The sequence below is a fragment of the Protomyctophum parallelum genome (genome assembly GCF_964188405.1).
Source record: "Protomyctophum parallelum genome assembly, chromosome: 7".
NCBI classification, from domain to species: Eukaryota; Metazoa; Chordata; class Actinopteri; order Myctophiformes; family Myctophidae; genus Protomyctophum; species Protomyctophum parallelum.
Window position 1 is genome coordinate 36,427,392 of NC_139705.1, and position 26,234 is coordinate 36,453,625.

Genomic DNA, 26,234 nt, shown 5'->3' on the forward strand with positions numbered 1-26,234 from the left:
CCACCCATTAACCTTGACCCTTCTTCCCACTCCCCCACTTAATTTCTACCCCACCCCCAATCCTCCTGTTCCCTCTCTCTCCTTTTGGGATGGGGCCCAGCTCACCATGACCGACTGACTCACGCCCGGCACGCCCTGCAGATGTGTGATGCAGAGGGGAAACAGTCTTCTGAGAGGGTGGGGGAGATTGCATGCCTGCATGCACGTGCGTGGGTGTACGGTGTGTGTGTGTGTGTGTGTGTGTGTGTGTGTGTGTGTGTGTGTGTGTGTGTGTGTGTGTGTGTGTGTGTGTGTGTGCGCGCACGATTGTGTGTGACTGTGAGTGTGTGTGAGAGAGAGAGAGCTGGTTAGCTTTAGCGAGGGGAGACAGATACTGGAGATTAGAGAGGTCTTCATACTGCAGGTCTCCGACCTATCACAAGTGACTCATAACTTGGAGAAAGTTCTGAATGGACTCACTAATTACACACTGACAGACAGAGGTTTGTTATTAGGTCACTGATAGCCTCCGAAAGGCCAATTCCTGTCTGCAGACGGTCTGTCAAAATGACCTGGAGTGGGTCACAATGCCGTAAGCCCTGGCTGATGCAATGCGTTTGCAACAGATGATATTTCCAGTGCGAGTTTTCCTGCTGCAGTTTCGCCTCACCCTTCCTTTACCATGTGAGCTAGCTGCGTCTGACATCCATTCCTGTGCGATTGCAACACTTTATTCATGACTTGGCTGCAGCACCGCCCTGAACTAAAGCCAAAAACATTGCACCATACAGACGGCAGGAAAACAAATCACATGTCACCACCCTGATAGATTATAAGATGAACAAATCCAGTTAATATCTATCATAGTAAAACATACTCCTGATGAATCATGTCCTTGTAAATGAGAGAATGATGCTGTATTTGGTCAGCGATGTAAGAACCAGACCAAGCTGATATTGTGTGACATTGGGACGTGTTATGAGGTTGTATATCTGCTATTTTAACAGTCTTCCTGAGAATATCTAAATATTTAAAATAAATTTAAGCGATGAATTAGGCCCAAACCGCACCAATGCAACTCCTTGCAACAAAACAGTTTTAAGGACATGTCACACCAATGCTACTCCTTGCAACTGCCATTGGTTTCATGTAACTACATGCAACTACTCACAACCGTTTGGTTGAATCATTGGTAATTGGTAACCTCTGTATATAATTTAGCGTTTTTTTTTTCTTTTCCAGAATGTTTTTTCCTATTACCGGTATATGATTTTAATAATTCTAGCCCACAAATGTTAACAACCTGCACAGGAACTACATAAATTATCTCATTAGCCTGGCACATTTATGGAAAATGTTGATTGATAGGATTTAGTAGAGAAGGTAACGCACACAATAGTTGTGGTGAGGTGCTGATGATTACTGGAAACAAACTTGAACTAAAAAAAGTGCCCCTCGGGGCACAGGTCTCCACTAGGAGGATAGGAGTGTTTGTGATAGTGTATACCGATTTGCATGATGTATGGATAAAATATGTCCGAGTAATGTAAAGAAATGGGTTTTGCAAAAATCTGTCTCATGGTGGCTCTATAACAGGCAGATATGGAAAATTGGCTAAGGAGAAGTTTTTTCCTTGGCCTCTAGGGAGTGCGCAAACAAAGTTGTACACAGATCGGTGCAGTTATAGGTAAAACAGACCTGTTATAGCGCCACCATGAGGCTGATGTGAAAACATTTAAGTGGCATTTCTTCATTGGCGTAGAGGGAATGTGGATGCGTAATTTCACGGAAATTGCACGCTGTGTTCATGATTTGAGCCATTTTGTTGTAAATGGGCCAGTCGTGCAAACTTTAGGTGTCAATCGTAGCCAATCAGGATGGAATATGACAAATCAAACAGATCTGTGTTGATCACATGACTATAGAGACAGTGTATATCAATCTGCGTGATGTATGGCTAAAATCTGTGTTAGCAAATAAATAAATGTGTTCATCCTCCGCCTAATTGTTCCGTGTATAATTTCACGGAAATCGCACGCTGTGTTCATGATTTGTGGCATTTTGTTCGAAACGGACCAATCATGCAAGCTTTGGAAGCCATAATGATGGAATATGGGTAGTAGACCAGGGGCTATATCTTGCGCCACCCCTTATCCCTAAACTAATTTGCCATTTTTACTATTTTAAAATGTTTTTTTAAATAGCAACAACTGGGACAGCGACAGAGGTGTGCCAGCTCAAGCAAACTTGAGCCTTGAGCTAAAGCTAAAGCGATCGCCATGCCATGACGGGCGGAGGGTGATACCTTTTCAATATCAATATATCTTCTTAACGTTTTATTTTTCTTCCAAAAATCCCATTCCCCGGCCTGGGCCAGCCGAGCGGTCCAGGCACCTTGGCTAGTAATCCAGCCTGACAGCGTGTCGTGGGTTCGAGTCCCGATCCCGACGACCTTTGTTGCGTAAATTCCCCCCATCTCTCTCCCCTTTCCTGTCAAACTACTGTAATCTATCAATAAAGGCAAAAAGCCCCAAATAATATCGTTAAAGTAAAAACAAAGACAAAAAATCCCATTCCCTTTCGTTCCCTTTCATGAAAATAAAATGTTCAAAATGTTGGTAGCAGCAAGATGGGAACGGTTTAAAAATCAGTATGTTGAGAGTGATGTTGTTTTCCTTACACCAATGTGTCAGTTATCTGACCTCATCCCTGTAGTTAGTCTCGTCGACGACGACAATCCTCCCCATCACTGTCACGTCGTCAGCAAACCTCCTGACGACATCGGATCTGTGTGTGGCCACGTAGTTGTGTGTGTGTGTACAGTAGAGGAGAGAGGACTCACCATGCATCCCTGACTCAGGGGCTTCTGTGTTGATGGCCAGAGAGTGTGATGTGATGTTGCCCATTTTCACCACTTGGCAGTGGTTCATCAGGAAATCCAGTATCCAGTTCCACATGCTCTGGTGAAGGCCTAGGTCTCTGAGCTGTCGTACACAAACAGCATGCTGTGTACACAATACATATACGTATGCTGTGTACACACAGATGTGTACACATTTGTTCTCCCCCATCAAGGTGAGAGAGGGCGGGGTGAAGCCCCATGACAACTGCATTGTCGGTGTGCACCAAACAGCTTGGTACATAATGGTCATACATGCTGCATAAATTAATCTTCAGTCGGTGGCATGAGAGACAGGCAGGTATTACACCTCAACTCATCCAGAGTGATACACTCAACCCCTTTGTTATTATTATTATTTCTGGCTACAGGAAATCTTTCAATATTTGTTTTCAAATCAAAGTGACTTAGACTTTTCATTTCCTCCCAATACTTTGTGAAAGCAGTTGTTTTGTTTGAAATAAAACTGCTCATTGTATCACAGCCCATCAGTGCATGGGAAACTGGAAGGCTTTCCCCAGCTTTTCACAGACTGTATTGATTGGCACTATAACCTCGTATTGCCTGTACAGAATGGCATTTGGGCTTTAGGGCGGAAGCTGAGCCTTGTTGCAACTTACATACTGTAATACACGAGCAACAATGACGTCAGTACTATCAACACACTTGATGATGTCTCTCGCAGGTGGATGGCATGTTGGTGTTGTCCAGGAACGCCTTGCAGAAGACGTTCTCAAAATAATCTTTTTACTGCTATTGGTATAGGAAAGAAAATCTATTTTGTTTGCAACAATTCTGTAACAATTCTAGAATTGTTGCAACAGGAGAACACTTTCTGCTTTTATTTGCAAGTTCATAACAAGCTCAGGTCCATGTAGACTGACTAGACTCATTAAGGAAAGGATGATAATCTTAGACACAGGTTTTGAAGAGGCAGAAGAAACCAAAAGCACTCAAAAGGACGGTCTGGGGAGCCTAGCTGATTTGATGAGTGACCAAGAAATGGCAGACACCTGAATAGTGCTTCATGCCATCCACCTCGCCAAGAGAGACAAAGAGTCATGACAATGACGTCCTTGTGTTGTTCTTGTATTATGCAAGCCTAGTATGGCCTAATGCACAAAGGCCATACTGTACAGGTGAAAAGAGGTTTGTGCCAATCAATACAATCTTTTGTTGAGGAAATCCTTGTGCCAATACCTTCCATCTTGCCCTGGCTGTGATATGATAAGCAGTTTTTGTTTTTGCAGCTGGCCTGGATTCAAATACAATTTTTGCTGCATGTCAACCCCTCTCTCTCACACTGTCACTATCAGGCCATGGTTGTCATTGCGAAGGGGTGTTTTTTAGCCTTATGTGGAGAACCAACAAGCCCCTTAGTTGTGATATGTGAAACTTACATGGCCTGAAGTGAGTTATTGCTTAATTAATTAACTCTGATGAAGACACCTTTGATGCTATGTGAAGATTTAATCTACACATTTTTCCTGACACCCGTCATCAAAGCATTTTGACACCTGGTTCCATTTGGGAGTGCTCATTTTGTTGCACAATTAAGTTATAATATAATTCTGCTCTATGTCATCCTTTTGAGGTGGATTTCTTCTTCTTCCGGAGACATTGCTCTCACTCATCCACAGTTTGACCGCCATAGAAATCCAAGTTCACATTAAATATTTTTTTGTTTTGTTTTGTTTTGACTGTTGATAACTGACTCCCTGCAAATGGGTTTATTCAGTAACATTAAAGTAAAACAGTAAATTGTTATTTGTTATGGCTATAATAAAGTTCCATTATGCATGTGAGTTCTTTAACGATCAGATTTAATTAAGAATATATTCATTCACCAGGTATATGTACTCATACTGAAGACTAATTCCTGACACTGTCCTCCTTTGGTTTAAAACAAAACATTAGAAAAATGAAATACAAATAGAAAAAAATATATATATATGAAATCCACGAAACAGTACACCAAATGCTCCTTCAATCAGAGTCGCTGTGTGAACTTGAGCCACTGGAACTGCTGCTCCCACTGGCACGTTTTGTTTCCGTCTTCAAAAAACAAAAAAAGAAGAAAATAAGAGAAGTGACATAACTGCAATATAGGCATCACAACCAAAGCTTTAGAAGTATAGATGTATGCCCCCCAGTGCCCTCGCTCTCTAAACCAGAGAAGGATGTTTTGGCTTTTGTCAGTCTTATTGGCTAGGAGACTAATTTTGACCAATTGGAAATCACCCACTTCCCTCTCTCACACTCACTGGATAAGAGACAGCCTGTATTGCCTAAAATGAGAAAAGATTAGATTCCTCCAATAATTTGAGAGGATATGGCGTCCATTCTTTCAATTCGTCCGGGAAATTGAATCCATCGCTGATTGAGGATATATGCTGGAGTGTTGATTTGAAGGTCTGCTGTGGCCAGGGTGCTGTGCTGTCATGTCGATTATGGATGTGTCATGGACATGTACTAGCTGTTTGACTGATGTTTTGTTGTCTTGTTTTGTCTAAACATGTTTTATTCTCAATTCTTATTGATCCTGTAGGGGCATGGTGGCACAGTTGGTAGTGCTGTCGCCTCACAGCTAGAAGGTCCTGGGTTCGATTCCCGCTCGGGCGCTGTGGGTGCTGGCGGCGTGTTTCCTCCTCCGCGTCATCAGTGCCCATACCCGAAGGCAGGGTTGGCGAAAGGGCCTTTCTGTGTGGAGTTTGCATGTTCTCCTCGTGTCCCCTAGGGTAGGTACCCTCACAAAAACATGCAGTAATCCTGCAGTCTCTAAACTGCCTCCCCCTGGCCAGCCGGGACGCCTGATGGAGGGGAAAGGAACTGGTTGGAATAACGTGCTCCTTCCACGCGCTACGTCCAACCAGGGAAACTCCCCCCTGTCAGGTGTGAAGGAGCAACTTGGACACTCAAGCATGAAGGAAGCATGAGTTAAGTCCGTTGCTCTCCCTAGGTTGGCGGAGGGTGTGTAGAGCCCAGGATCACATCACAGGATGATTGACACAGGGGTGAAAAATGGGTTACAAAATCGTGGGACAAAAAATATAAATTATAAAATAAAAAACGTATTGATCCTGTATTTCATGTATGTTTCCCCCCCCCCCCCTTTTGCGTAATACCTAAATTTGAACTTTGTATCTGTGGGTTTACTGAAAGAAGCTGTTAATATTGTCATTATTCCGACTCCTGATTTGAATGCTTCTGCAAAAACAAAAAAACTATAGATAGAATATAGATGTATGTGCCTCTGTGTAGCTGTGTACTGTGTACTGTGTAGCTCTCCAAGGGGCCCATGAGGAATGACAGGCATGCACAGGAAAGATCTGCCGATGTTTTACTCTCTCTCTGACTCTTTCTTATGTTCCTTGTCTTTCTTCCCTTCTATTTTTTTCCCTCTGGAATGCCCTCCGTCCCTGATCCATGTGTCCAAATTCATTCAGTCCTCTAATATGTGGCGCCTGGCTGCAGAGCCTTAGCTGGAACAAAAGCTGTGTGTCTCAGAGCTAAGACAGCTTTTCAGCTACTGTACTGGTCTCCTCCAGACCAGTAGATATTGAGACTGGGATGCTGGACTGTCAAACACATTAATAACATAACAACTGCCCGTTGGGCATGGAACATGGCACTGGAAAACCGGCACAAATTAAACAACTATTGTTAGTGGCCAACTGTAATTGGAGAACAATTTCGATTGCAGTCTGTCAAGAAATGAGCAAAATGATTCATGTCTTTTGAAACGCTGTGATTCAGTCTTATAAGACTGAATAAGTGTCATTGTAATGGTGAAAAGTGCTTTGATTTATAACTGTTTTTTTGGGGACAGCGAGTTTCAGCACAGATAACTTAGTTATCATCTGTCTAAGTGTACTGACCTTTGCGGTCCAATTATCAACCATTTCCAGTAATTCCGTCATGTCAGCCAGCTGCTTATTAAAATTTAGTTATGCAGTGAGTCAACCTAGACCAGTAGAGGTCCTTCTGTCTCAAACAAACATTGTGAGGAGATCACAGTGATTAACGGGAATGAAAACAAACAGGGAATACTGGACAGAACTGGATTGGACCAAGAGTCCTGGGAATAGGGGGCCTTCTCTAAAGCTTGGTAACTGCAGGTCAGGACTGTGAATTCCTGAGGAGCGGATAGAGCAACACAATGTCTTGTGGACACAGAGCAGAGGGGGGTGGGTGGTATGGAGCGTTGGCAGGCGACCAAGGCAGCCCAGCCTCACGGGAACGGTACGTGATGGAGGAGTTATTTTATATAGGAGCTCCCTCAGCCCCTAAGGGGCAAGCACAGGGGCGATATGTAATCACTAAGTTACTGCAGGTCAGCTTGTTTGGAGATTTCCTTGAATGGAGGCTGGAACGTCTGTTCATATAGAGTAGCTACTATAAATATAGGTCTGTAGATATGCTGTATAATACGTATATATAGTTTGATGCCAAGTTCCTACTGCAGTTCAAAATATTTATTTCATTTTTGAACAGGGACAAATGTTTCGGCCATCTAGCCTTCATCAGTGATGATACTGATGAAGGCTGGATAGCCGAAACGTTTGCCTTCATCAGTGATGACACTGATGAAGGCGGGATAGAAACGTTTGTCCCTGTTCAAAAATGAAATCAATATTTTGAACTGCAGTCTTGGTGTGTGCGATCCACTACCGTTATTTATTTGATATATTTTGAACGGGTAACACACCTAAAGTCACATGAAGAGTAAGTTCCTACTGCAGCAAGGTCGCTTACGCTTATCAGTTATTAACCACTTTCAACCTGCCGTGGCGAAAATAGCAGCAAGTTACAAGCTCACTATATGCATCTCATCTCAATGTATTGTGTTCTTGTAGATCTGTTATTTTCGCTGCGTAGCAGGAATTTTATCACTCCCCTCACCCAATGGCAAATAAAGACGTGATAAATATAGAAGGTGTAACTATACGCACACATACCGCATGTCTGCCAGTGTGACCTACATTATTGAGCCAAGACAACACATTTCCTTTAGTTGGGCATTTATTACTTTGTTACTGATTTTTTTTTCCATATGACTTTTAATGACTTTTATCCCTCCACTACTTTTTCAGTGGCTTTGACGTCCTTGCTCTCCGACACGACCTTGCCATCCTCCAGAGTTTGAATGATGGTCACCACTTTGGTCTGAATTGTCTTCGAATGAAGTGCATCTTCAAGTCTGAAAGAAATTAAATGTAAAATGTTAGATGCAAGGCTTCTTCTTTCAGTTACAGGTTTATCTGGTAGAAGAAAATTGGCTAGTATACTAATATATATATACTACTATATATACTATACTATTGGCTAGTACGTCAAGTGAGACCAAAACATTTAGTTTTGTCTGTATTTTAGTAATGCTCCTTTAACAACTTAAACCTGTGGATGGGGGTCCCTTAGGGGTTCTGTACACCCTTCTTTTTTCCCTACACACCAAATCGACGATCTACAAGGCAAGCTTACACTACAGCGTTTTGCATTGCGATGTGTACATCTGACATGTTCGGGAAAAGTTCACCTATTTTTGCCCAATATGCCCAGAATAGGGGTGCTAGGGTTCCTGGGGATAAAAGTGAAATATGTTCTTGCGTTGACAAGGACGTGAGTGTTATAGAGCGCTGAACTTGGCTTGCATTGTTCCGTGTTTGCATGAAGCTCATTTGAATCTAATTTGAAATTTTCAACGAGGTTCGCGGAGAAGGACAAAGCTCTTGCCGTGGCTCATTTTAATACGCCTAAAACAGTAGCTTCCACCGAAGCCAGCGGAACAAAGGCTTTAAATAGCAGTTTCCAAAACACTGCCATGTTTGTTGTGCCTGGTTCCTCTCCATACAGTACTGTATGTATACTCACTGGAAGTCTATTCCACCCTCCAGCAGCCGCCTGTACTCTGAGATCTCGGCCTCCAGTTTCATCTTGATGTTGAGCAGGATCTCGTAGTCTCGCGTGTGCTGATGGATGTTTGTGCGGATCTCGGTGAGCTCGGCCTGGAAACGCAGGAGGAACCCGTTGTACCTCTCCATCTCCATGTTGTAGCGTATGTCGATGTCCCTCAGAGACGCCTCCAGGGCTCCTTTCTATTGGGGACAGAAGGGGGGATTAGACTGATTCCAGTGTTGATTTTTTGACAGCACATTTAGATTTTAGTTAACTTTTAGTCATTGAATAGTTTTCATTTAGTCACATTTTGGTCACCTGGAATGTTTTACTGTTTAGTCTAGTTTTAGTCGACTAAATATCATAAGATTTTGGTCGATCGTTTTGATTTAGTCGACTAAAAATGATTGCGTCATAATGGCTGATTGTACACTTGCTGAAAATATATGCAACCAAGTGTAAAATGAACTGTCTTTTATCTATACTGGAGCTCTTGTCCACTATTCCCTTCCTAAAAAAATTGTCTAGTTTTTGTTGACTAAATTGTCAATATATTTAGTATTATTTTAGTCATCATAGCTTAGTTTTCATTTAGTTTCCATTTAGTTTCAACTGAACACAAGGAGTGATTTGGAGTGAAATTATTACACAGTAAGAAAATGTAGTTTTTTTTTTAACACAGGATTTTTCTGTGTACTGCTGTGACACTGGTAGACATTAAGCAGTTTCACACAGTATGACAGACAGTGTTTACCAGACTGAGCTGAGACTGCAGTTCAATCTCCAGGGCCTGCCATCTCCTCCTGGTCTCTGTCACCGTCATGGTCGCCTCCTTCAGAGCCACTGTGTTCTCTGTCACCTGGACCTGCACCTCTGTCATCTGGACAGCAGAACATGCACACGCACGCACGCACGCACGCACGCACGCACGCACGCACGCACGCACGCACGCACGCACGCACACACACACACACACACACACACACACACACACACACACACACACACACACACACACACACACACACACACACACACACACACACACACACACACACACATACATGTTTAGGTGTAAAATATACACCTGAATGAACAGATTTTTTTTTTAAGTACATTTTTGAAAAATGTTCACCTACATTATAACGATATGGTTAAATTATAGGCACTTCGGGTTTAAAGTAGTTCAAATTGGGTCACATAGGCTGCATAATTGCCGATAGTTATGTTGTCAAAAAGCGAAATAATTCCAGAATTGAATACCAGAATTGAACTGTAACAGATGCTGTTGAGTGTCATAGACGTTTGAGTCTGGCTAGAGCTGACCGTACCTGTGATTCGTGCCATGCCTGCAACTCTCTCTGGTTCTGCAGGGCAATCTTCTCATACTTCTCTCTCATCTCCGCCATTATTCTGGCCAGGTCTTGACCTTTAGGTGCGTCAACATCCACGTTCACAGTGTGGGAGATCTGGCAACGGAGCTCTGCCACGTCCTGTTGATCAGGAAACAGGAGGGGGAGTTATTTCCTCGAACGAGGGTCTGTATTTGACTGGGGAGCTAAATAAAACTGTCTCTCCTCTCTGCTCATCACAACTCAGCACTTTAAGCACCTCAAATGTTGAATGTGACAAAATGACTGTCCTTACTCTGAATTCTCTTCCAGATCATGAATTAATACAACTAGTGAGTAGATTTATTAGATACAGCAGATGAGCAATTGCATAACAGTTTTGCTAATCGCAAATCTAAAACAAAATTCTCTATGCCTTATATTTGAACATAAATGGAAATCTTTCCTGGGTATGAATTGAAGAGGTTGAATCTGTGTACCATATTTGGGTTTAAAGTGGTCTGCCTCTTTCATAAATATCTGGCTGAAATAGGTCACATTACAGTGTTATTATGACATGGAGCTATAGAGCGTCGCAGTCCCGCTCCCTCGAGAGACCCGGAAAATAATTCCCTGTTCATTTTCCTCATAGGCTTTTCAAAAAGTATTTATTTAAAGACGTTTACGCCGCGGACAAAACCAAGTGACAAATCATGACAATCATGACATTTGGGCCGAACAAATAATAAAAAAGGCAGGATACAACACTTTGTTTTGTTTTTCTTCTTACAAATTATTTGATCGGCCCAAAACATTGTGTTTATTGTCATGATTTGTCACAACTCGAGTTGGCTTTGTACCATGCTTAAAAGGTCTTTAAATAAATACTTTTTGAAATGTCTATGGGAAAAATGCATTGGGAATTATTTCCTGGGCCTGGCATCATCATGAAAGGGGGCGGGACTGCGACACTCTATAGTTCAGGCAGGCATGGAAGTTAGGCCGGTCCCACGCACATACACTCTCACATAGGGCCACAATCCTGTTCAATCTACGTATGCAGTCATTTCAAGCAGACGAGATTCACTACATGTATGCTCAACATATCGCTGCTAACACGATGACTGATCAAACTCCCTCCACATCCCCATAGCCTTCTCTTGTAGTAGCATTTATGATTTAAATATGTCAGCATGTCATTCAATGCAGGTGCACGTGTATCTCTTATAATTTCTGTATATCTTTGGGTTCTGTCGGAGACTCGGAGTGGTTCACAATGTCTATCAGGTCCATGTAATATCTGTGTATATTTAGGCTCTGCTTTGGCGGGGTTGTGAACTGTGTCATGTTGCGCAGCTTGTTCTGGAGCATCACTGGAACAGAACTACTATCATTTACAATAGATACAATGCAATATCATTACAATAGATACGATGCAATATCATTGCAATAAATGGTTTTAGAGTCACCTCCTTGTGGTTCTTTCTCAGAGTGATCAGCTCTTCCTTCAAACCCTCGATGTCGGTCTCCAGGTGGAGACGGGTCACGTTGGTGTCATCCAGGAGCCTCCTCAGACGGTTCACATCCGCCTCCACCGCTGCTCGCATCGAAACCTCATACTCCAGCCTGAAAGAGAGGTTCACTTCAGGTTATGATAATATCATTGTTATGTTCTGGAAATGGGTTTAACTCGTGTTTGGGTTTGTTTGTTTCATGCGGAACAATTATTTGGCCGTTCATTAATGACTTGAACACAAACATGGAGCCTAGACAAAGCTAGCCACTCACTTGAGTTTGAAGTCGTCGGAGGCGAGACTTGCGTTGTCCAGCGCGATGGAGAGGCGCGCGTTGCCCTTTATCATATCAAAGATCTGAGTGAAAGGAGACATGAAAAAGATTTTTGCTTTCCTGCTCAGAAATCTGTGAAATAACCACAGTGAAATGCAGAGTATAACATAAGTATGTCATATGCTGGGATCGTGTCGCGAGAACATTATGACATGTTGAGAACTTGTAGATGAGAGATTGAGTGTAAAAGAGTGTACAAATGGACAGTGACTAGTGAGTGATATTGCTGTGTACATATACTGTGATAGCATCATGACATTTCATGTTTGCTTTTCTCATCAGCCATTCTGATGGCTAGTACATCATATAGATCATATAGGGATAATTGTGGGTTAATAGCATGCTGTAAATCTAGAGTATCAGTCATTGAGCAGTTTATCACTGGACAGCAGAGATTCACCCACGGTCGAAGTCCAAGTAATAAAGGTTGTGAAAGAACTCTTTGAGTCTGAACTCTTTGAAGCCTTATTTGGTTTTAGATACAGTAACTATAAATAAAGCAATCTACAACATCCCTATCTGTCTGTAGAATCATCAACAAAAGGGTTAATTGTGTTCCTGGTCATGATGAAGTTATATTAAAGTGGAACAGGCAGAGCTGAAGAAGGTAAAAGAGATGTTGGTCAATAAGTTAAAGCATGATGTTCAATATTAATTATAGTGGCAATGTTCAAATCCTCCATCTATTTTTTTATGAACAACCAACCAATCATTTTTTTTCTTTTTCTTTTTTGTACTTCCAGTGTTCAGATAAAGTGATTCAAAATTATGAATTATATCACATCACTTACGTCTTCAACCTTTTATGTAAAATCTTGAAAGCATCCGTGCCCTTGCCCCACCCATCTGATCAGTTAACATGGCAGGCTCATGCATTTTTATCTTATTGACCAATCAAGCGATTGTGCTCCGGCTTGGATCAATGGAACAAATTTTTATTATTTTATTTTATTTTATTTTTATTGTTAGCACTTCTTAATATTCATGTTATATTTTCAATCAAATCTTGTTCAAATCTCTGCAAATCTTGTTCAATCATTTGGGGGGCCACGTGATATCCTCATGGCTCACCAGTGGGCAGTGTGAGAACCAATACATACAGTATTCTGTCGGGAAGAAACAACCTCCAAAATGTCAAGAAAACCATATATTTTTAAAACAAAGCAATACTGCCTCATAAAAGTTGTTGTGACTTTATTGTCAATTACCTGCATGAAAGGGAGAGAGGTGGTGGAGTTAGTTTGAGGTTTTGTCTGAAGCGCTTTTTTACTACTTTTCATTGGTTCAATATTTTTCTAACCAACACACAGATGGTGTTCAATAGTACTGATTTATGCAAAAGGAAAAAAATCTAAAAACCCCAAAATGAAATTTATTATTATTATTTTTGAATCATGGCTGTCACTCACCTTGGCCCTCAGATCCATAATGATGGCGTTGTATTTGCCATAGTCTCGCTCCTCGCTGGGACCTCTGTTGGCAATGGCCTCCCTGATCTTAATCTCCAGGCTCTGGTTGACCTGCTCCAGGTTCCTCACTGTCTCCAGGTAGGTGGCTAGGCGATCGTTGAGGTGATTCATGGTGGCCTTCTCGTTACCGATTCGGAAAGACCCATGAGAATTGGACTCCAGGGTGCTGGAGGCCTGGTAATCGAAGCCACCGCCGAAGCCACTGCTGAAGCCTGCACTGCCGAAGCCACTGCCCACCCGACCGCCAATGGAACTAGTGGAGATCCTGGTGCCATAGCCCCCGGCTCCTCCGCTGACGCTGTTGGCGTAGACAGGGTAGGACCTCTCTGCACGCCGTGAAGAGGAGCCTGAGGAGAAGAGCTGTGAGCTCTGACGTCTATAAAGAGGCTCCATTGGTGTAAGTAGAGTAGATATCAGTGGACAGAAGTCTGACGAGAGGCTGCTGGATCTCAGAGTGCTGTCTGCAGGAGAGACAAGATGTTTTATACAGTCCTGCCACACCTTTTACGCAGTCTATTGGTTTTCACCTTTGGCTCCTGTGTTTAGACTTTGGACACCACACCTAAGATGATGCTGTAGTATTTGTATTCTACGACACTATTATCACCTGAAAGGAGAGAGTGATAAATTGTAGTTAGCCTATCGGCCAACTTTACCACACTGTAAAAGCCAAACTGTAAACCCTAATACCCGTGATTCAAAGCCATGTGGGAGAATAAATATGAGTTGATGTAGATGTCCTACCAGGGTCTACATTTTTAAATGGAAAAGAAGGGAGACAACCTCCAACCATTGAAGTGGTTTTTATACAGATCCCTTAAATTCCCTTAAATAACAATCAACAACAGCAGTTCAACACTCAAATTTCATTGAGTTATAAATGGATACTGTACATTAACACAGAGGATTTAACTGTGATGGCCATGTTCCCATCAGTGTGCAAAATAGCGATGTGAATTGAAGCTTAATGATTTACACTTTACAACTATGTTGAGCTGTAGCTAGTTATAAATTAAGTGAAATTGAGTCTGAGACCTGATTCATTGCTAGTTTTATTTACTGCTGTTGAAAGTAGAGAGAGTCTGGGGCCTGGGCTAAGTAGGCCTACTGTACATAGGCATATATGGATATAATGAGACGTATGACTCATGCATATACTGCACCTTAGCACCTCAAAGTGTACATACTTTGTACTATTTTGTACTTAGTTTGTACTACTAACAAATACATATCTTGAATCTTGAAACATGTGGTACAATACTTCCCAAGTGATCATTATTAATATATTGTTAGAAATAGTATTAATCAATCAAGCTATTAAAGCAATTATCAGCAATATTTAATAAATCATAAAAAGCATAACTATCCTTTAGCACACATTAATCAGGCTTTAATTGCGTATTTAGTCAGCCTCAACCCCCGTTCTATCGATGCAGGAATATCCTGATACGGAACCTCTTCTCTGAGCTAAACGAGTGAGGTTCCAAACAGAGCTAAGTAAGACAAAGATTAAGAACAAAGTGTTGTAGGATAGAAGTGTAGGATAGAATAATAGAATATGATGGATGTTAATGTTATTTAATATTTTTAAGCTTAGATTAAATCTATCTGTCCTGTGTTTCTTACAAACTGCCTGCAGGTAGTTGGTATGGCAAGTTGGCAACTGAATTTGCCTCACAGGATCATATATCTATATCTAGGATGCTATTTGAACACTGATTACAACACTGTGTATTCATGCCATGAGATGGTGTTTCTGTTCTTGGATTAACCAATTAGGAAACGCCTAATTAGGAAATGCCTAAATTGTAAATTGGATTACAAATTAAAAAAACAAAACAGAAAAATAAAAATAAATGACTGGAAGAAATGTTATGTAACATGGGCAGCTTCCACCAGGTAGCTGCTCTCTTTTCCCTGTCATCACCAGTTAATTTAAAGTTTTTCTATTTCTATCCTTGTTCGTTATTCATACACTCAAGCCTCCCCTGAGTTTAAGCAGTTTTGTAAATTTGCCTTATATATTTAAATATGACACAAGGTTAGGCTTCTAGTTCAAATCAAGTACATTTTTCAAGTACATTACTATATGTTTTGAATTTAAAGTTTGTGAAGGATTTTCTTTCATTTTGTTTTTATATAGTGAAAAATCTATTTTGAAATATTGATTTATTTAATAGTGATTACGATGTATAATAACCCATTACACCGTATTAAACCCATTTTGGGCGGGAACCCCTTTTTGTGTTTTAAACATTATGCTATAATTTAGCTATTGAAAAATAGCAGATCTACAAGCTGGTCTGCTATTTTTTTTTAATTGAGCACCACTAATACAGAAACATGTCAGAAAAGTGTCAGAATTTTGAAGTTTTTTTTTTATTTCGACGTCAGGCCTAAATGGGTTAATGTCACACACCCCCTATAGATGCAGCCTGCAGCAGACCCCAGGGGGTACACGGCTACATGCTACAGTTTGGGAATCCCTGGACTACTATAGTAAGCCATCCCAAGTCTCTCAAGCCAGTCTGTTGTTGACTCACACAATGTTCCAGTGCTTCTGTCACAGTCTGTGCGGTGAAAACGAGTACCACGGATGTCCCGCCTCCTCCCGCCTCCGCTTCGTCATTGCAGTCGGGTCATCATGTCCTAATGACAGTACGTCTTATTAGACGTAACGTTATATAGGCCTACAGTAGCTTGGCTGCTTGTCAAGAATGGAAATTAAAAATAGGTTTTAGAGATATTTTTTTAATATATTTTCGGCTATGGAAGTGACAAACAGCTTCCTTTCTTGGCTTCAGGGAGGAATACTTACGTACTTTTTTCAAGAAAAACAAAGAAAGGGAAGAAGAGGGGGAGTCAAGGAGATCAAGGCAGGAAAATAAAGTTTGAGCGCTTTCACCATGAAAAGTACAGGTAAAGGGTTTTCTTCTGTGTGGGTCTTAGCTATTTACAAGATTTTGCCACAAACGGTACAATTGAAGGGTCTCTTAGATTATTTACAAGCTTTTGCTACAACTGTACAACCAAAGGGTCTAGCTTATTTACAAGCTTTTGCTACAACGGTACAACCAAAGGGTCTCTTAGCTTTTTCCACAAAACACATATTTACCTGGTGCCTGGGTTAAGATATACTGTAGGCGTGTGAGCATAGCAGCCACTGTGTGCTGTGCATTATATATACTTAAGGAAATTAAGTATATATACACATGTTCGATGTCTCTTAGAGAGGGAGGGAGGGAGTGCGTTTAACACCACACCTTTCTTGTTTGTACACATTCAGACCAGAAGAGAAATCTTGCATAGTGGAGCTTTAATGAAAGCAGTGTTACAGTGTTTAACATGATATTAGTGATGTTCCTGAAAACAAGATACAACAGCCAAACAGAGATGTTACGGGAGTAGACTTTATTTTTGTTTTGATTGACCATTACAGCACATCAGGCAGATCCAACCAACCAGAGAGAAAACCAAACATGAGAATGACATATAAAAACGTAACAAAACAGACAATTTCCTTTGATGATTTTAGTTCATCAAAATGGTCGATTGTTTTCACTTCAACACAACTCGATTCTTTAACGCCTTTGGTAAACATCTGCCATTAACCACTTTCAACCTGGTGCCCCTATTTTGGGCATTAAATGCAAAAATCTTCAGAAAACATATTCAAATATTTCCAAGCTCACAACATACAAGCTCACAATACGATGTGTAGTGAGCTTGTAGATGAGTTATTTTCGCAGTGCGAAAGTACAACAAGTATAAAGTAGGGTTTAAGTGGTTAATGGGTGAGGTGAACAGACAGACAATGACAATGAAATAAATAATAGATGAGCTATAGTTTCCCTCTGGCCCAGTTGAGATGAGCCTATAAGTTTAGTCCTGTGTTAGTCTACTGGAAAATGGTTCCAAATTACGACAGTAATAGGGGATTGTAACGGTTTTCTTAGCCAATGGGGGGTTAGTGTTGGTGCACGAATAGATGGGCGAGAAGGACAGCATCAAAGTTTGGATCAATGCATCGTTTGGCCAGTGTTGTGTTAAGTCTAACCTATACTCCATACGGCCGGTGTCACTTGCCGACAAGGGGAATAGTGACGTGTTGTTAAGCTTGAAAATCTGTTCCTATCGGCAAGCGACACCATCCTGTGATGGGGCATAAAGGAAGCTTTAGTGTCGTGCTTTAGTGTCTGCTCAGAGCTGCTTGGTGTCTGTGCTGGAAGAGACCACCTTGAGAAGCAGAAGGTCTGTCTGCTCAGAGCTGCTTGGTGTCTGTGCTGGAAGAGACCACCTTGCCGTCCACCAGGGTCTGCGTGACGGTCATCACTTTCTTCACCGTGGTGGTCTTCTGTTCCTCCAGAGCATCCTGGAGCCTGAGAATGTTCCAGAGAGAAACATGAGGTGTAACAGTTAATCGAATAGCCAGCAGATACAATCGGTTTGCATCATGTCAAAATGACTGCTGGCCGAAATATATAAAGATGTATGTTTGGCTTCAGACATAACTATGGTGTATTGCATATTTGGTCATTTATTGTGAAAAACGTTTAGACAACTTATGTGTCAGGATTTACAAATGGATACATTCTGGGGATTTTGCTGCGTTCAAATGTAAGAGCGTAGTTATTTTGTCCTACTCACTTGAAGTCTCCGCCATCCAGGAGTCTCCTGTAGGTGGCGATTTCAGCCTCCAGCTTCATTTTCATGTTGAGCAGGGCCTCGTACTCTTGCGTCTGGTGCATGATGCTGTTACGCAGATTTGTGAGCTCCGCCTCTAGGCCCACGATGATAGTGTTGAGATTCTCGATCTCCATGTTGTATCGCATCTCTGTGTCCCTCAGTGTTCCGTCCAGAGACCCTTTCTGTTGGGGGGGAAGTGGATGAAAGAATGAAGGAAATAAATACATCTTCCCCTCAGATTTTGGAATTTTCTTTTTTTCCAAAAACATGAAATACAAATATTAAATATAGTTTGAACATTTTGGAATGTGCCTATGACATAACAGAGAGGCAGGCAGACAAAAAATAAATCAATGGGTTAAAAGCTAGCTTGCGCCCTCACTCCGTCATGCTACATTGACAGTCCACCGGTCCGTGAAGGCTAGCCGTGTCAACAACGGTGAATGAAATGAAAGTGTGTTGAAGAGAGGGACACTAAATGAAGTCTGTGTGCCGAGAGAAAGAACCTCACCAGGCTCTTCTGTGACTCCAGTTCGATTTCCAACGTCTGTAGTTGTCTGCGCAGGTCGTTGACCTCTGTCTGTGCGCCCTTGAGGGCTTCTGTGTTCTGGACGACCTGACTCTGTACTTCTGTTATCTGAAATAAAAACATGACATATGGATCGGTATGCTGTGTCCATGAAGGCTGTGTATGAGTTCAGGGAACTCAACAGCATTTTGCTCTGCACCTCCTAAACGTTTACCTGAGATTCGTGCCATGTTTTGAGCTCCTCTTGGTTCTTCTGTGCCATCTTCTCATACTTGGCCCTCATCTCTGCCATGATCTGGGCCAGGTCCTGACCTTTAGGAGCATCAATGTCCACCTGCACTCCTGACTGGGCGATCTGGTTACGCATCTCCATTACGTCCTAAAGAAAACCAAACAAACAAATAACACAGAATGTCGAGAATGGTTAGATCGATGTGGTGTGAAAAACTGTTATTTCAAATGGATATGTCACTTTTAAGGTCATGTTTGCAGGTCACGTAAAGGTGCATTCCATTCCGAGGACTGCAATATTGAATAGTGCCATTTTGTGGTTAGGTAAACACTGAGGGGGCTGGATTACTGACCCAAGGCTGACCTTTGGGTTCTTTTAAAATGAGGTGCAAAATACTTCAGTACGTAAACAAATGTCTGGGTGTTAACTTGCGCCGTTCGGATGCCTGCAATTATAATTCTGTGGTTCCTCTGCACTGCCAATATGGGGAGGTTGTTTTATGATGAGGTTCGCCGCATAATTCACATATCCAAGTAAAACCGTTCCCACAGAAAGACACTTTGTTTATCTTCCTGTTCAAGAACGTGCCTTTGGGCACGGGTCAGTGACAGCTGTGTGTAAGCCATGACAGTCACAGGACTGCAAGGTGACATGCACTGTATATAGAGCAAACAGTTAGAGGTGTATGCGATGAGTCGATGACTGACATCTGCGAATCGACAAACATTAGTTCAAGGATATGGGAAGAAGTAATGAGATGGAGGCAGATGACTCAAGGCTTGAGGGATTAAACCAACCATTAACCACTCAGTAATAATCTTTTAACTATGGAACTTTTTTTATAGCTATGAAAACAAATTCTTCAGTAATTCTCCAGCAGACCAGTCCCACTCACTTGGTCGTGGTTCTTCTTGAGGTGGATGAGTTCCTCCTTCAGGGCTTCGATCTCACTCTCCAGGTTCATGCGGCCCATGTTGGTGTCATCGATGACCTTCCTCAGACCCACAATGTCGGCCTCCACGGACTGGCGGATGGACAGTTCTGATTCGAACCTTGATGCACAAAGCAGAGCAAAGTGGTCAGGATGACGCCAAATACTCATTCATTATAGTATTATCATCAATATCTTTAATTGCTGCTGCTAAACGAAAACCCCCACTAGCTCCCCCTAGAGTCAAAGCAGCTTGGTGGTTTAAACAAACGAATAAATGCCATCCTTGGTGTTCCAACTAGTGAATGTCACACAAACATGGTGCTAGTACATACCATGAATGAAAACTATCCAATTCTAAGCAATTAAAATGCATTGTTTGGTTACATTTCTTATATGGCATGATCATAAAAAAACTGTTATGTTTGCAGAGACGTATGTAATCACATGGGTTGACCACAAAGTAATCGCTTACTTATCAAGAAAAACAAACACAAGCATTGTGGCCGTAAGCCGGAAATATCCCTGTCCAACTTTAGCCAGGCTAAAGTAGCAGCTAGGAGGAACAATGGTAGCAAAACACCAGGAACTTAAACTTTGTTTCCTTCTTTATGATCTTCGTTTATAGCCTGGGGGTGTGAAGGTTTAGAATAGATGAATCATGATTACGTTAACCAGACAACACCTCTCCCTCTCCTCAAACCACTATACTCTTACATTGGTACAAGCATCCCGCCACAGCTGCTGTCTGTGTGTAGTTTTACTTACTTCACTCTGAAGTCATCGGCCGCCAGGCGTGCATTGTCGATCTGCAGGACCAGACTGGCGTTGTCGACGGTGGCATCAAACACCTACGGGCAGGATTAAGCCACAGTGGGAAAAGTTTAGTTTAGGAAAGGGAACACAATGGATAACATACACAAACAGAACCTGAAGTATCACAATGTTTACATTGAGTAAGACCTGATAGGAATCAATTCATTCAGTCGGAAACAACAAGTCGGTATCTGCCAAGTTTGGCTTTCATATCCTGTTTGGATTAAACAAATGACAGACCCCACTGACAGTCCCCACTGACAGAGAGAAAAGAGAGGGGGAGATTGTTTCTACACAGAGTATAACTTGAATCATTCAATATTACTGCCTTTAGGCCAGAGTGTGTCATGCACAATTAAAAGCTTAGTGTACTGGCATACATACATACATCTTTTCAATGGCCGTTTATGGTGAGTTAGGAGTTTTCCTAAGGGGCTATTTTGTTCACAAGGTGCCACTGGACATGATATGTGTGAAGTAGGATAGTGCCAGAGGCAGCTGCAAAGCCTGGAGGCTAGTGCCAGTACAGTATTTGCTGAGCAGTCACAGTACAATAAGATAAGGGCTGGCAGGGATGATCAAGCATTCATGGGAAGTGCACAGGTGACAAAGTCCGTCAGCCAATCATTAACTGCCAGGCAGCAACTCTGCTGCTAGGGAACAGGGTTGGACTGCAGTGGATCTGGGTGATTTGCATGAGGCTTGTTGGCGGTTATGACGCTGACGTGTGCGCTCGGCAGTGATGACGCCGTTGTATTGCTGGGTTGGGACTTCCTGTTGACCCTGCCGTGAGAATCTTTGTTTTGTTAAAGGGGGGGGGGTAGTTGAGGGGGTGGAGAGCTAGCACCTGTCACTACAGAAACGATAAATGTAGCTGTTTTGACTCCGCTGGGGTGGACAGAGAGATGTTTGTAGAGTAAATAGAAACTCACTTGTAGAAATCTAAATCATTCCTACATCATTGCTTGCTAAATGTTTTTAGTTGTTTTATTTAGAGGCGGTGCGGATGATTAGGCACCTGATAAGATCTTGCTAAATAGAAATAGAAACTGTTGACAGGACTTGTCTAACCTGTAGCCTCATATTTCTGTCATTTCCAAGGTAAAGTAAACTGACCTTGAATATCTTTCACTCCCGCTGTGGAAAGCTTAGACAAACACTTTACTGTATGCATACTGTCCCACATTCTGAATGGCAATAGTGCATTTTCCCATCAGTTTTTATTTGGCACTGCAGGAGTGATTCTGACTGAAATGTTTTATTTGGAAATGTTGTCAAATTACAAATGTGGTTTTAAGGGGCTGGCTGGCAGGGTGCAGTTAGTAACAGTCTTTCAGCGCTCAAGTCAAAGTGTTTTCCTTTCTCATATCAAATTACATTCCCTACCAAAATCTTGAATGAATGACTCACACTTTTACCTACAGTATTTGCATAGTGTCTCCAGCCTAAAATCTTTTTGTACTAACTCACTGGTTGGATTTGAATGGGGCTTATCAGATAAATGAGATGTTAATTGCTCATTTGGAATAATGGGTTTTCAAATGAGTCCCTATGAATTTACAAAGCAAGCTTCACCATAAGTTAAGAGAGAAAGATTATTCAAAATCTGAGGTGCTGTTTTGCCTTCAGAACTTTTGAAGTGATAAGTTAACACAATTTATTGAAAAATTAGGATCTAATTCACGCCAGCATTTTTCCCAGTTGAGCTCTTATTTTGAAAAGCCACATTTCCAGATTACCGGAAGTAGTATTATCCTAGGAAGTTGAACAGATCCCGTTCAACTGTTGTTTACAATATGGGTCTATGCCGGTGCACTGGAGGGCTCCACATTGCCGGCTCTGTGCCATCAAAGAAACGTTGTTTTGACCAAAAATGCAATCTGGGACATGGAATAGGAGATACAGGCGATTGAAAGAAACGGATATAATGGATTCTTATGGTGCTGATGATCTAAAATGGGCGACGGAGTCTTGTGACAGCAACAGCTAGCTACCCAATGCTAACGTAAGTAGCATTATGGCTTAATCGATCGAATGCACTATAATAGCGCAATTGCCATTCATCAACGGCAATGGCGGTAAGCGTAGTATAAAAAAATAGGCTTCAATTGACCTAGATCTACGGTAATGGCGCTGAAAGTTAAGTGTGTTCAATTAGTCTTTCACTGTTGCTCCACCAATAGAACATTTTGATGACTTGATGACATTATGATGACTTGGAACTGTTACCTCAGCCATTTAAGACAGAGATCAGCTGAGCGGACATTTTGGTTTTGTTCTGTGAACCTTATTGGCTTGCACTGTCAGGTGTCAGTCTTGTGTGTGTGTGTGTGTGTGTGTGTGTGTGTGTGTGTGTGTGTGTGTGTGCAGTAGACAGCAGTTCTAATCATACAGTATGTGCTCAGCTCAGTGTTTGTATAGGAAGTCTATACAAACATCTCACATAGCCTACTTGAACAAGCAAAGTGTCAAAACTCTGCATCTGAATCTTCTTAGAATATTATATTATCCATTCGTCTGTCTGTCTGTCTGTCTGTCTGTCTGTCTGTCTGTCTGTCTGTCTGTCTGTCTGTCTGTCTTTCTTTCTTCCTTTCTTTTTTTCCCTTTCTTTCTACCCTAATTCCTTCCCTCGGTCCTGTCTGTCTGTCTGTCTGTCTGTCTGTCTGTCTGTCTGTCTGTCTGTCTGTCTGTCCCCCAGCTGTTTCTCCAGTCTCGACCAGCCCCCCCTGACTGCACAGTGGCTACAGTCACTGAGAGCCAATCACAACTCAGCTTTCACTCCCATGTCCCTAAAGCAGGCGTCTGTGGTTTGCTGAGTACCCTTGAGTTCTGGTGACATAACCTTTTTTGTGTCCTCCACCCTGTCCTACTGTCCCCTTTCCTGTCACCCCTCTGTTTCATCAGACATATTGTGACACATTAAAGTCAAACATTTGGTCACAAAAAAGAAAAAGATCCATATGTAACACTTAAGAGTGTAGAAGTGGAACCAAATGAACATGTAAGGACTTCTCAAAGTTCACTAACCCCAACTGACTCCCACACAATTTCACCATCTTGACAACACTTCATACTAAATAATTTGTCCACATTCCTTCTCAGTCCCCTCTGTATCTGGCATTCATCTACCAACCCCTCAACTCAACCATGAACAACACAACCCCTCCATCCTTACCCTCTCCCCCCTCGAGACCCCCCCTCCCCTCCCACATACTTTCATCCCACATCTAACAAATCATCAACATACATCCCCCCCCCCCCCATTCTGCTCCTCCTCTTCCTCACCTTCTTCCTCAGGTCATCCAGGATGTTCTGGTACTTGCTGTAGTCCCTGAAGTCGGGCCCGCTCTTCTCCAGCGCCTCACGGATCTTAATCTCCAGCTTGTTGTTGGCCTGCTCCAGGGTCCTGACTGTCTCCAGGTAGCTGGCCAGACGGTCGTTCAGGTTCTGCATGGCGAACTTCTCGTTGCCCATGATGTTGGATGTGCTGCCGCTGCCGCTCATCTGCGAGCTGCTGCTGGAGAAGCCGCCCCCCAGCCCAGAACCCATCCCCATGCCGCTGCTGTGGACGCCGGAGTAGGAGGCAGACGAGATGCGGGTCCCGGTGCCGCCGGCGCCACCATAGGTGCTGGCGGCCCTGTAGGCCGGCGCGGCGGAGCTACGGGTGATGGACACGTGCCCGATGGAGGGCCCCCTACCGCTGGAGGAGGAGCGTGTAGAGTATGAGGATGTTTTTTGGAAACTCATAGTTGCTGGAGAGACGCGAGACTCTGGGAGAGACGGAGAGAGAGTGCGAGAGGCACAGAAACAGGAGCTCACAGGCACAAAGCAGGAGCAGAGGGGAAGGAGGTGGAAGTATTTAAACCCAGAGAGGCCCTCGGGTCCGCCCCAGGCCACTCCCCCACACCCCAGAGGCCCCGCCCCCTTTTCCACTGTTCCTCGAACCACAGGACCGTTCAGAGCATGCCTCTGCTCTCCTTCCCGCGTCTGAGCTGGCAAATTCCAAATTAAATACTCACTGAAATACAGTTTGAATTATGGAACTTTTTATGTAGAGACTCTGCCTTCTGATCATGTTGATTCATTGCACAGATGGAGGGCCCTCTATCATTCTGTGTAATGTGGGTACAGGCCTGTGCTGTGACAATTCATGTTATTGAAGTGCTCAATCTATTGGGAGAGCCCAGTTGTCATTAACTCTTTAAGTTAGTGACAATATGATTGATTTGTTGGTTTATTTATTCTTCTCTAAACTTTGGCATGCACTAGCTTTGTCATATAGCCTACATACACCGTCGTCTTCTTCAGGAATATAGCTGCGACTGTTTGACTGAACAATAAAACTACCAAACTAAAAGCACTAATATTCGAAGATTTTCGACTGACTTTAAAACAGTTAATAATGTATAAAGCTAAATAAGGACAATAATATTACAGAACAATATCTAAATACAAAGTTGTTCCAAATGAGAGTCATTCAGTGAGGACCAGAAATCACTATTTTGAAGAGGTTAGGGTTACTATGTGGAACAAATTCAGAGATGAATTGAAAGTGTGACTTGGAATACATTTAAACATATTTAAAATTGACATATTACGTAATATGTAATATTATGTATGTTCAAAATATATAAATGAAGAAAGAATTTACAAAACTTTACATAGAAAAAAATCCTGTCAGAAGCCAAGAGATTGAGCCCACACAGTTTCTACAGGAAACATACCGATCATATTAGTATTGTGTATGGTTGATCTAGCACTGAGGAATCACTTATATGAGAACATAATGGTATCTTGCTTTCAGATCACATAAAAAGTTGTTTTCCATTGGAAGAAAATCTTTCACAATCAGACTCTCGCCCATACTTTTTACGATGCATTTCTTTTATGACTCCATTGTGATGTTGTTGCACCATCATCATCATCACATCCAGCTTGCCTGGTGTGAAAGAGTTGTGTGGGATGGTTTGAATGTTTTCGCCGGTGATTTAGTCACCGTCTTTTTTACGGATGGCTTCGTCCTTGAGGTCTAGACTCGTCACACCTGGAGGCGAGCACACAGTCACACCTCAGGTGAAGTCAGAACGAACCATGTCTGTTGCAGCACACGACATCATCACTGTAAAACCGATGCAAAAAGAGAGAGAAAGTATAAGCTGTGACCACGGACAGCCAGATAAAAAAGAGATAAAGGTACTTCTGTGGTCTACTGGAAATTCGCACAATTTCACACAGACCCTGTTATAGACGGCTATAGACTCCTGAAGAGCCCCACCTTGAAAACAAAAGGGAGAGAGAGGAAGGACAAGGAAGCTGTCCAGTGACCGCATAGGCGGTCAGGCCGACAATAGGTCAAGTTGGACTCCTACAGGGTGTCACGAATTTGTTTACTCAACAAATCTTGGCCATTATTCACAGTCGCACAAAGGCTGAGGCTGGAGGTGGACAGAAACCTGGCACAGAGTACAAGTATTACTGTCTCTATACAATACAAATGATACAATAACTAAGGTACGGAAGCAGAAAGAGTGAAATCTGACGCAGCACCGGTAGGCGCCAAAGAATAGAGAGCGAGATAAAGAACATTTTATAAAAACCTAAACACATATCTCCCGGTGG

The 26,234-nt window shown here is 42.3% G+C and overlaps 2 protein-coding genes across 2 annotated transcripts; both read right to left on the reverse strand.

The window, feature by feature from the left end:
- Positions 1 to 1,593: 1,593 nt before the first annotated feature.
- Positions 1,594 to 13,814, reverse strand: LOC310862064 (keratin, type I cytoskeletal 18-like; the record flags this gene model as incomplete). Its single annotated transcript, XM_083769801.1, has 10 exons — positions 1,594 to 1,619; positions 2,822 to 2,963; positions 6,939 to 7,013; positions 7,964 to 8,078; positions 8,750 to 8,973; positions 9,528 to 9,653; positions 10,105 to 10,266; positions 11,574 to 11,730; positions 11,893 to 11,975; positions 13,362 to 13,814. The coding sequence occupies 10 exons, from the start codon at positions 13,812 to 13,814 to the stop codon at positions 1,594 to 1,596; spliced, it is 1,563 nt and encodes a 520-aa protein (XP_083625927.1).
- Positions 13,815 to 17,659: 3,845 nt separating this feature from the next.
- krt18a.1 (keratin 18a, tandem duplicate 1) lies at positions 17,660 to 24,465 on the reverse strand. Its single transcript, XM_083769019.1, has 7 exons — positions 23,901 to 24,465; positions 20,568 to 20,650; positions 19,764 to 19,920; positions 18,851 to 19,015; positions 18,619 to 18,744; positions 18,069 to 18,289; positions 17,660 to 17,800 (listed from the first exon to the last, which is right to left on the reverse strand). Exons 1-7 carry the CDS (start codon positions 24,360 to 24,362, stop codon positions 17,683 to 17,685), a joined length of 1,332 nt encoding a protein of 443 aa, XP_083625145.1. The 5' UTR covers positions 24,363 to 24,465; the 3' UTR covers positions 17,660 to 17,682.
- Positions 24,466 to 26,234: the final 1,769 nt, after the last annotated feature.

What these genes read in the sequence shown, in the direction of transcription:
- krt18a.1 (XM_083769019.1), bottom strand. Translation starts at nt 24,362, where the DNA reads ATGAGTTTCCAAAAAACATCCTCATACTCTACACGCTCCTCCTCCAGC. An exon ending in GCCGATGACTTCAGAGTGAA is followed by an intron (nt 19,921 to 20,567) that starts GTAAGTAAAACT and finishes TTGTGCATCAAG; the next exon opens with GTTCGAATCAGAACTGTCCA. An exon ending in AAACATGGCACGAATCTCAG is followed by an intron (nt 18,745 to 18,850) that starts GTAAACGTTTAG and finishes TTTTTATTTCAG; the next exon opens with ATAACAGAAGTACAGAGTCA.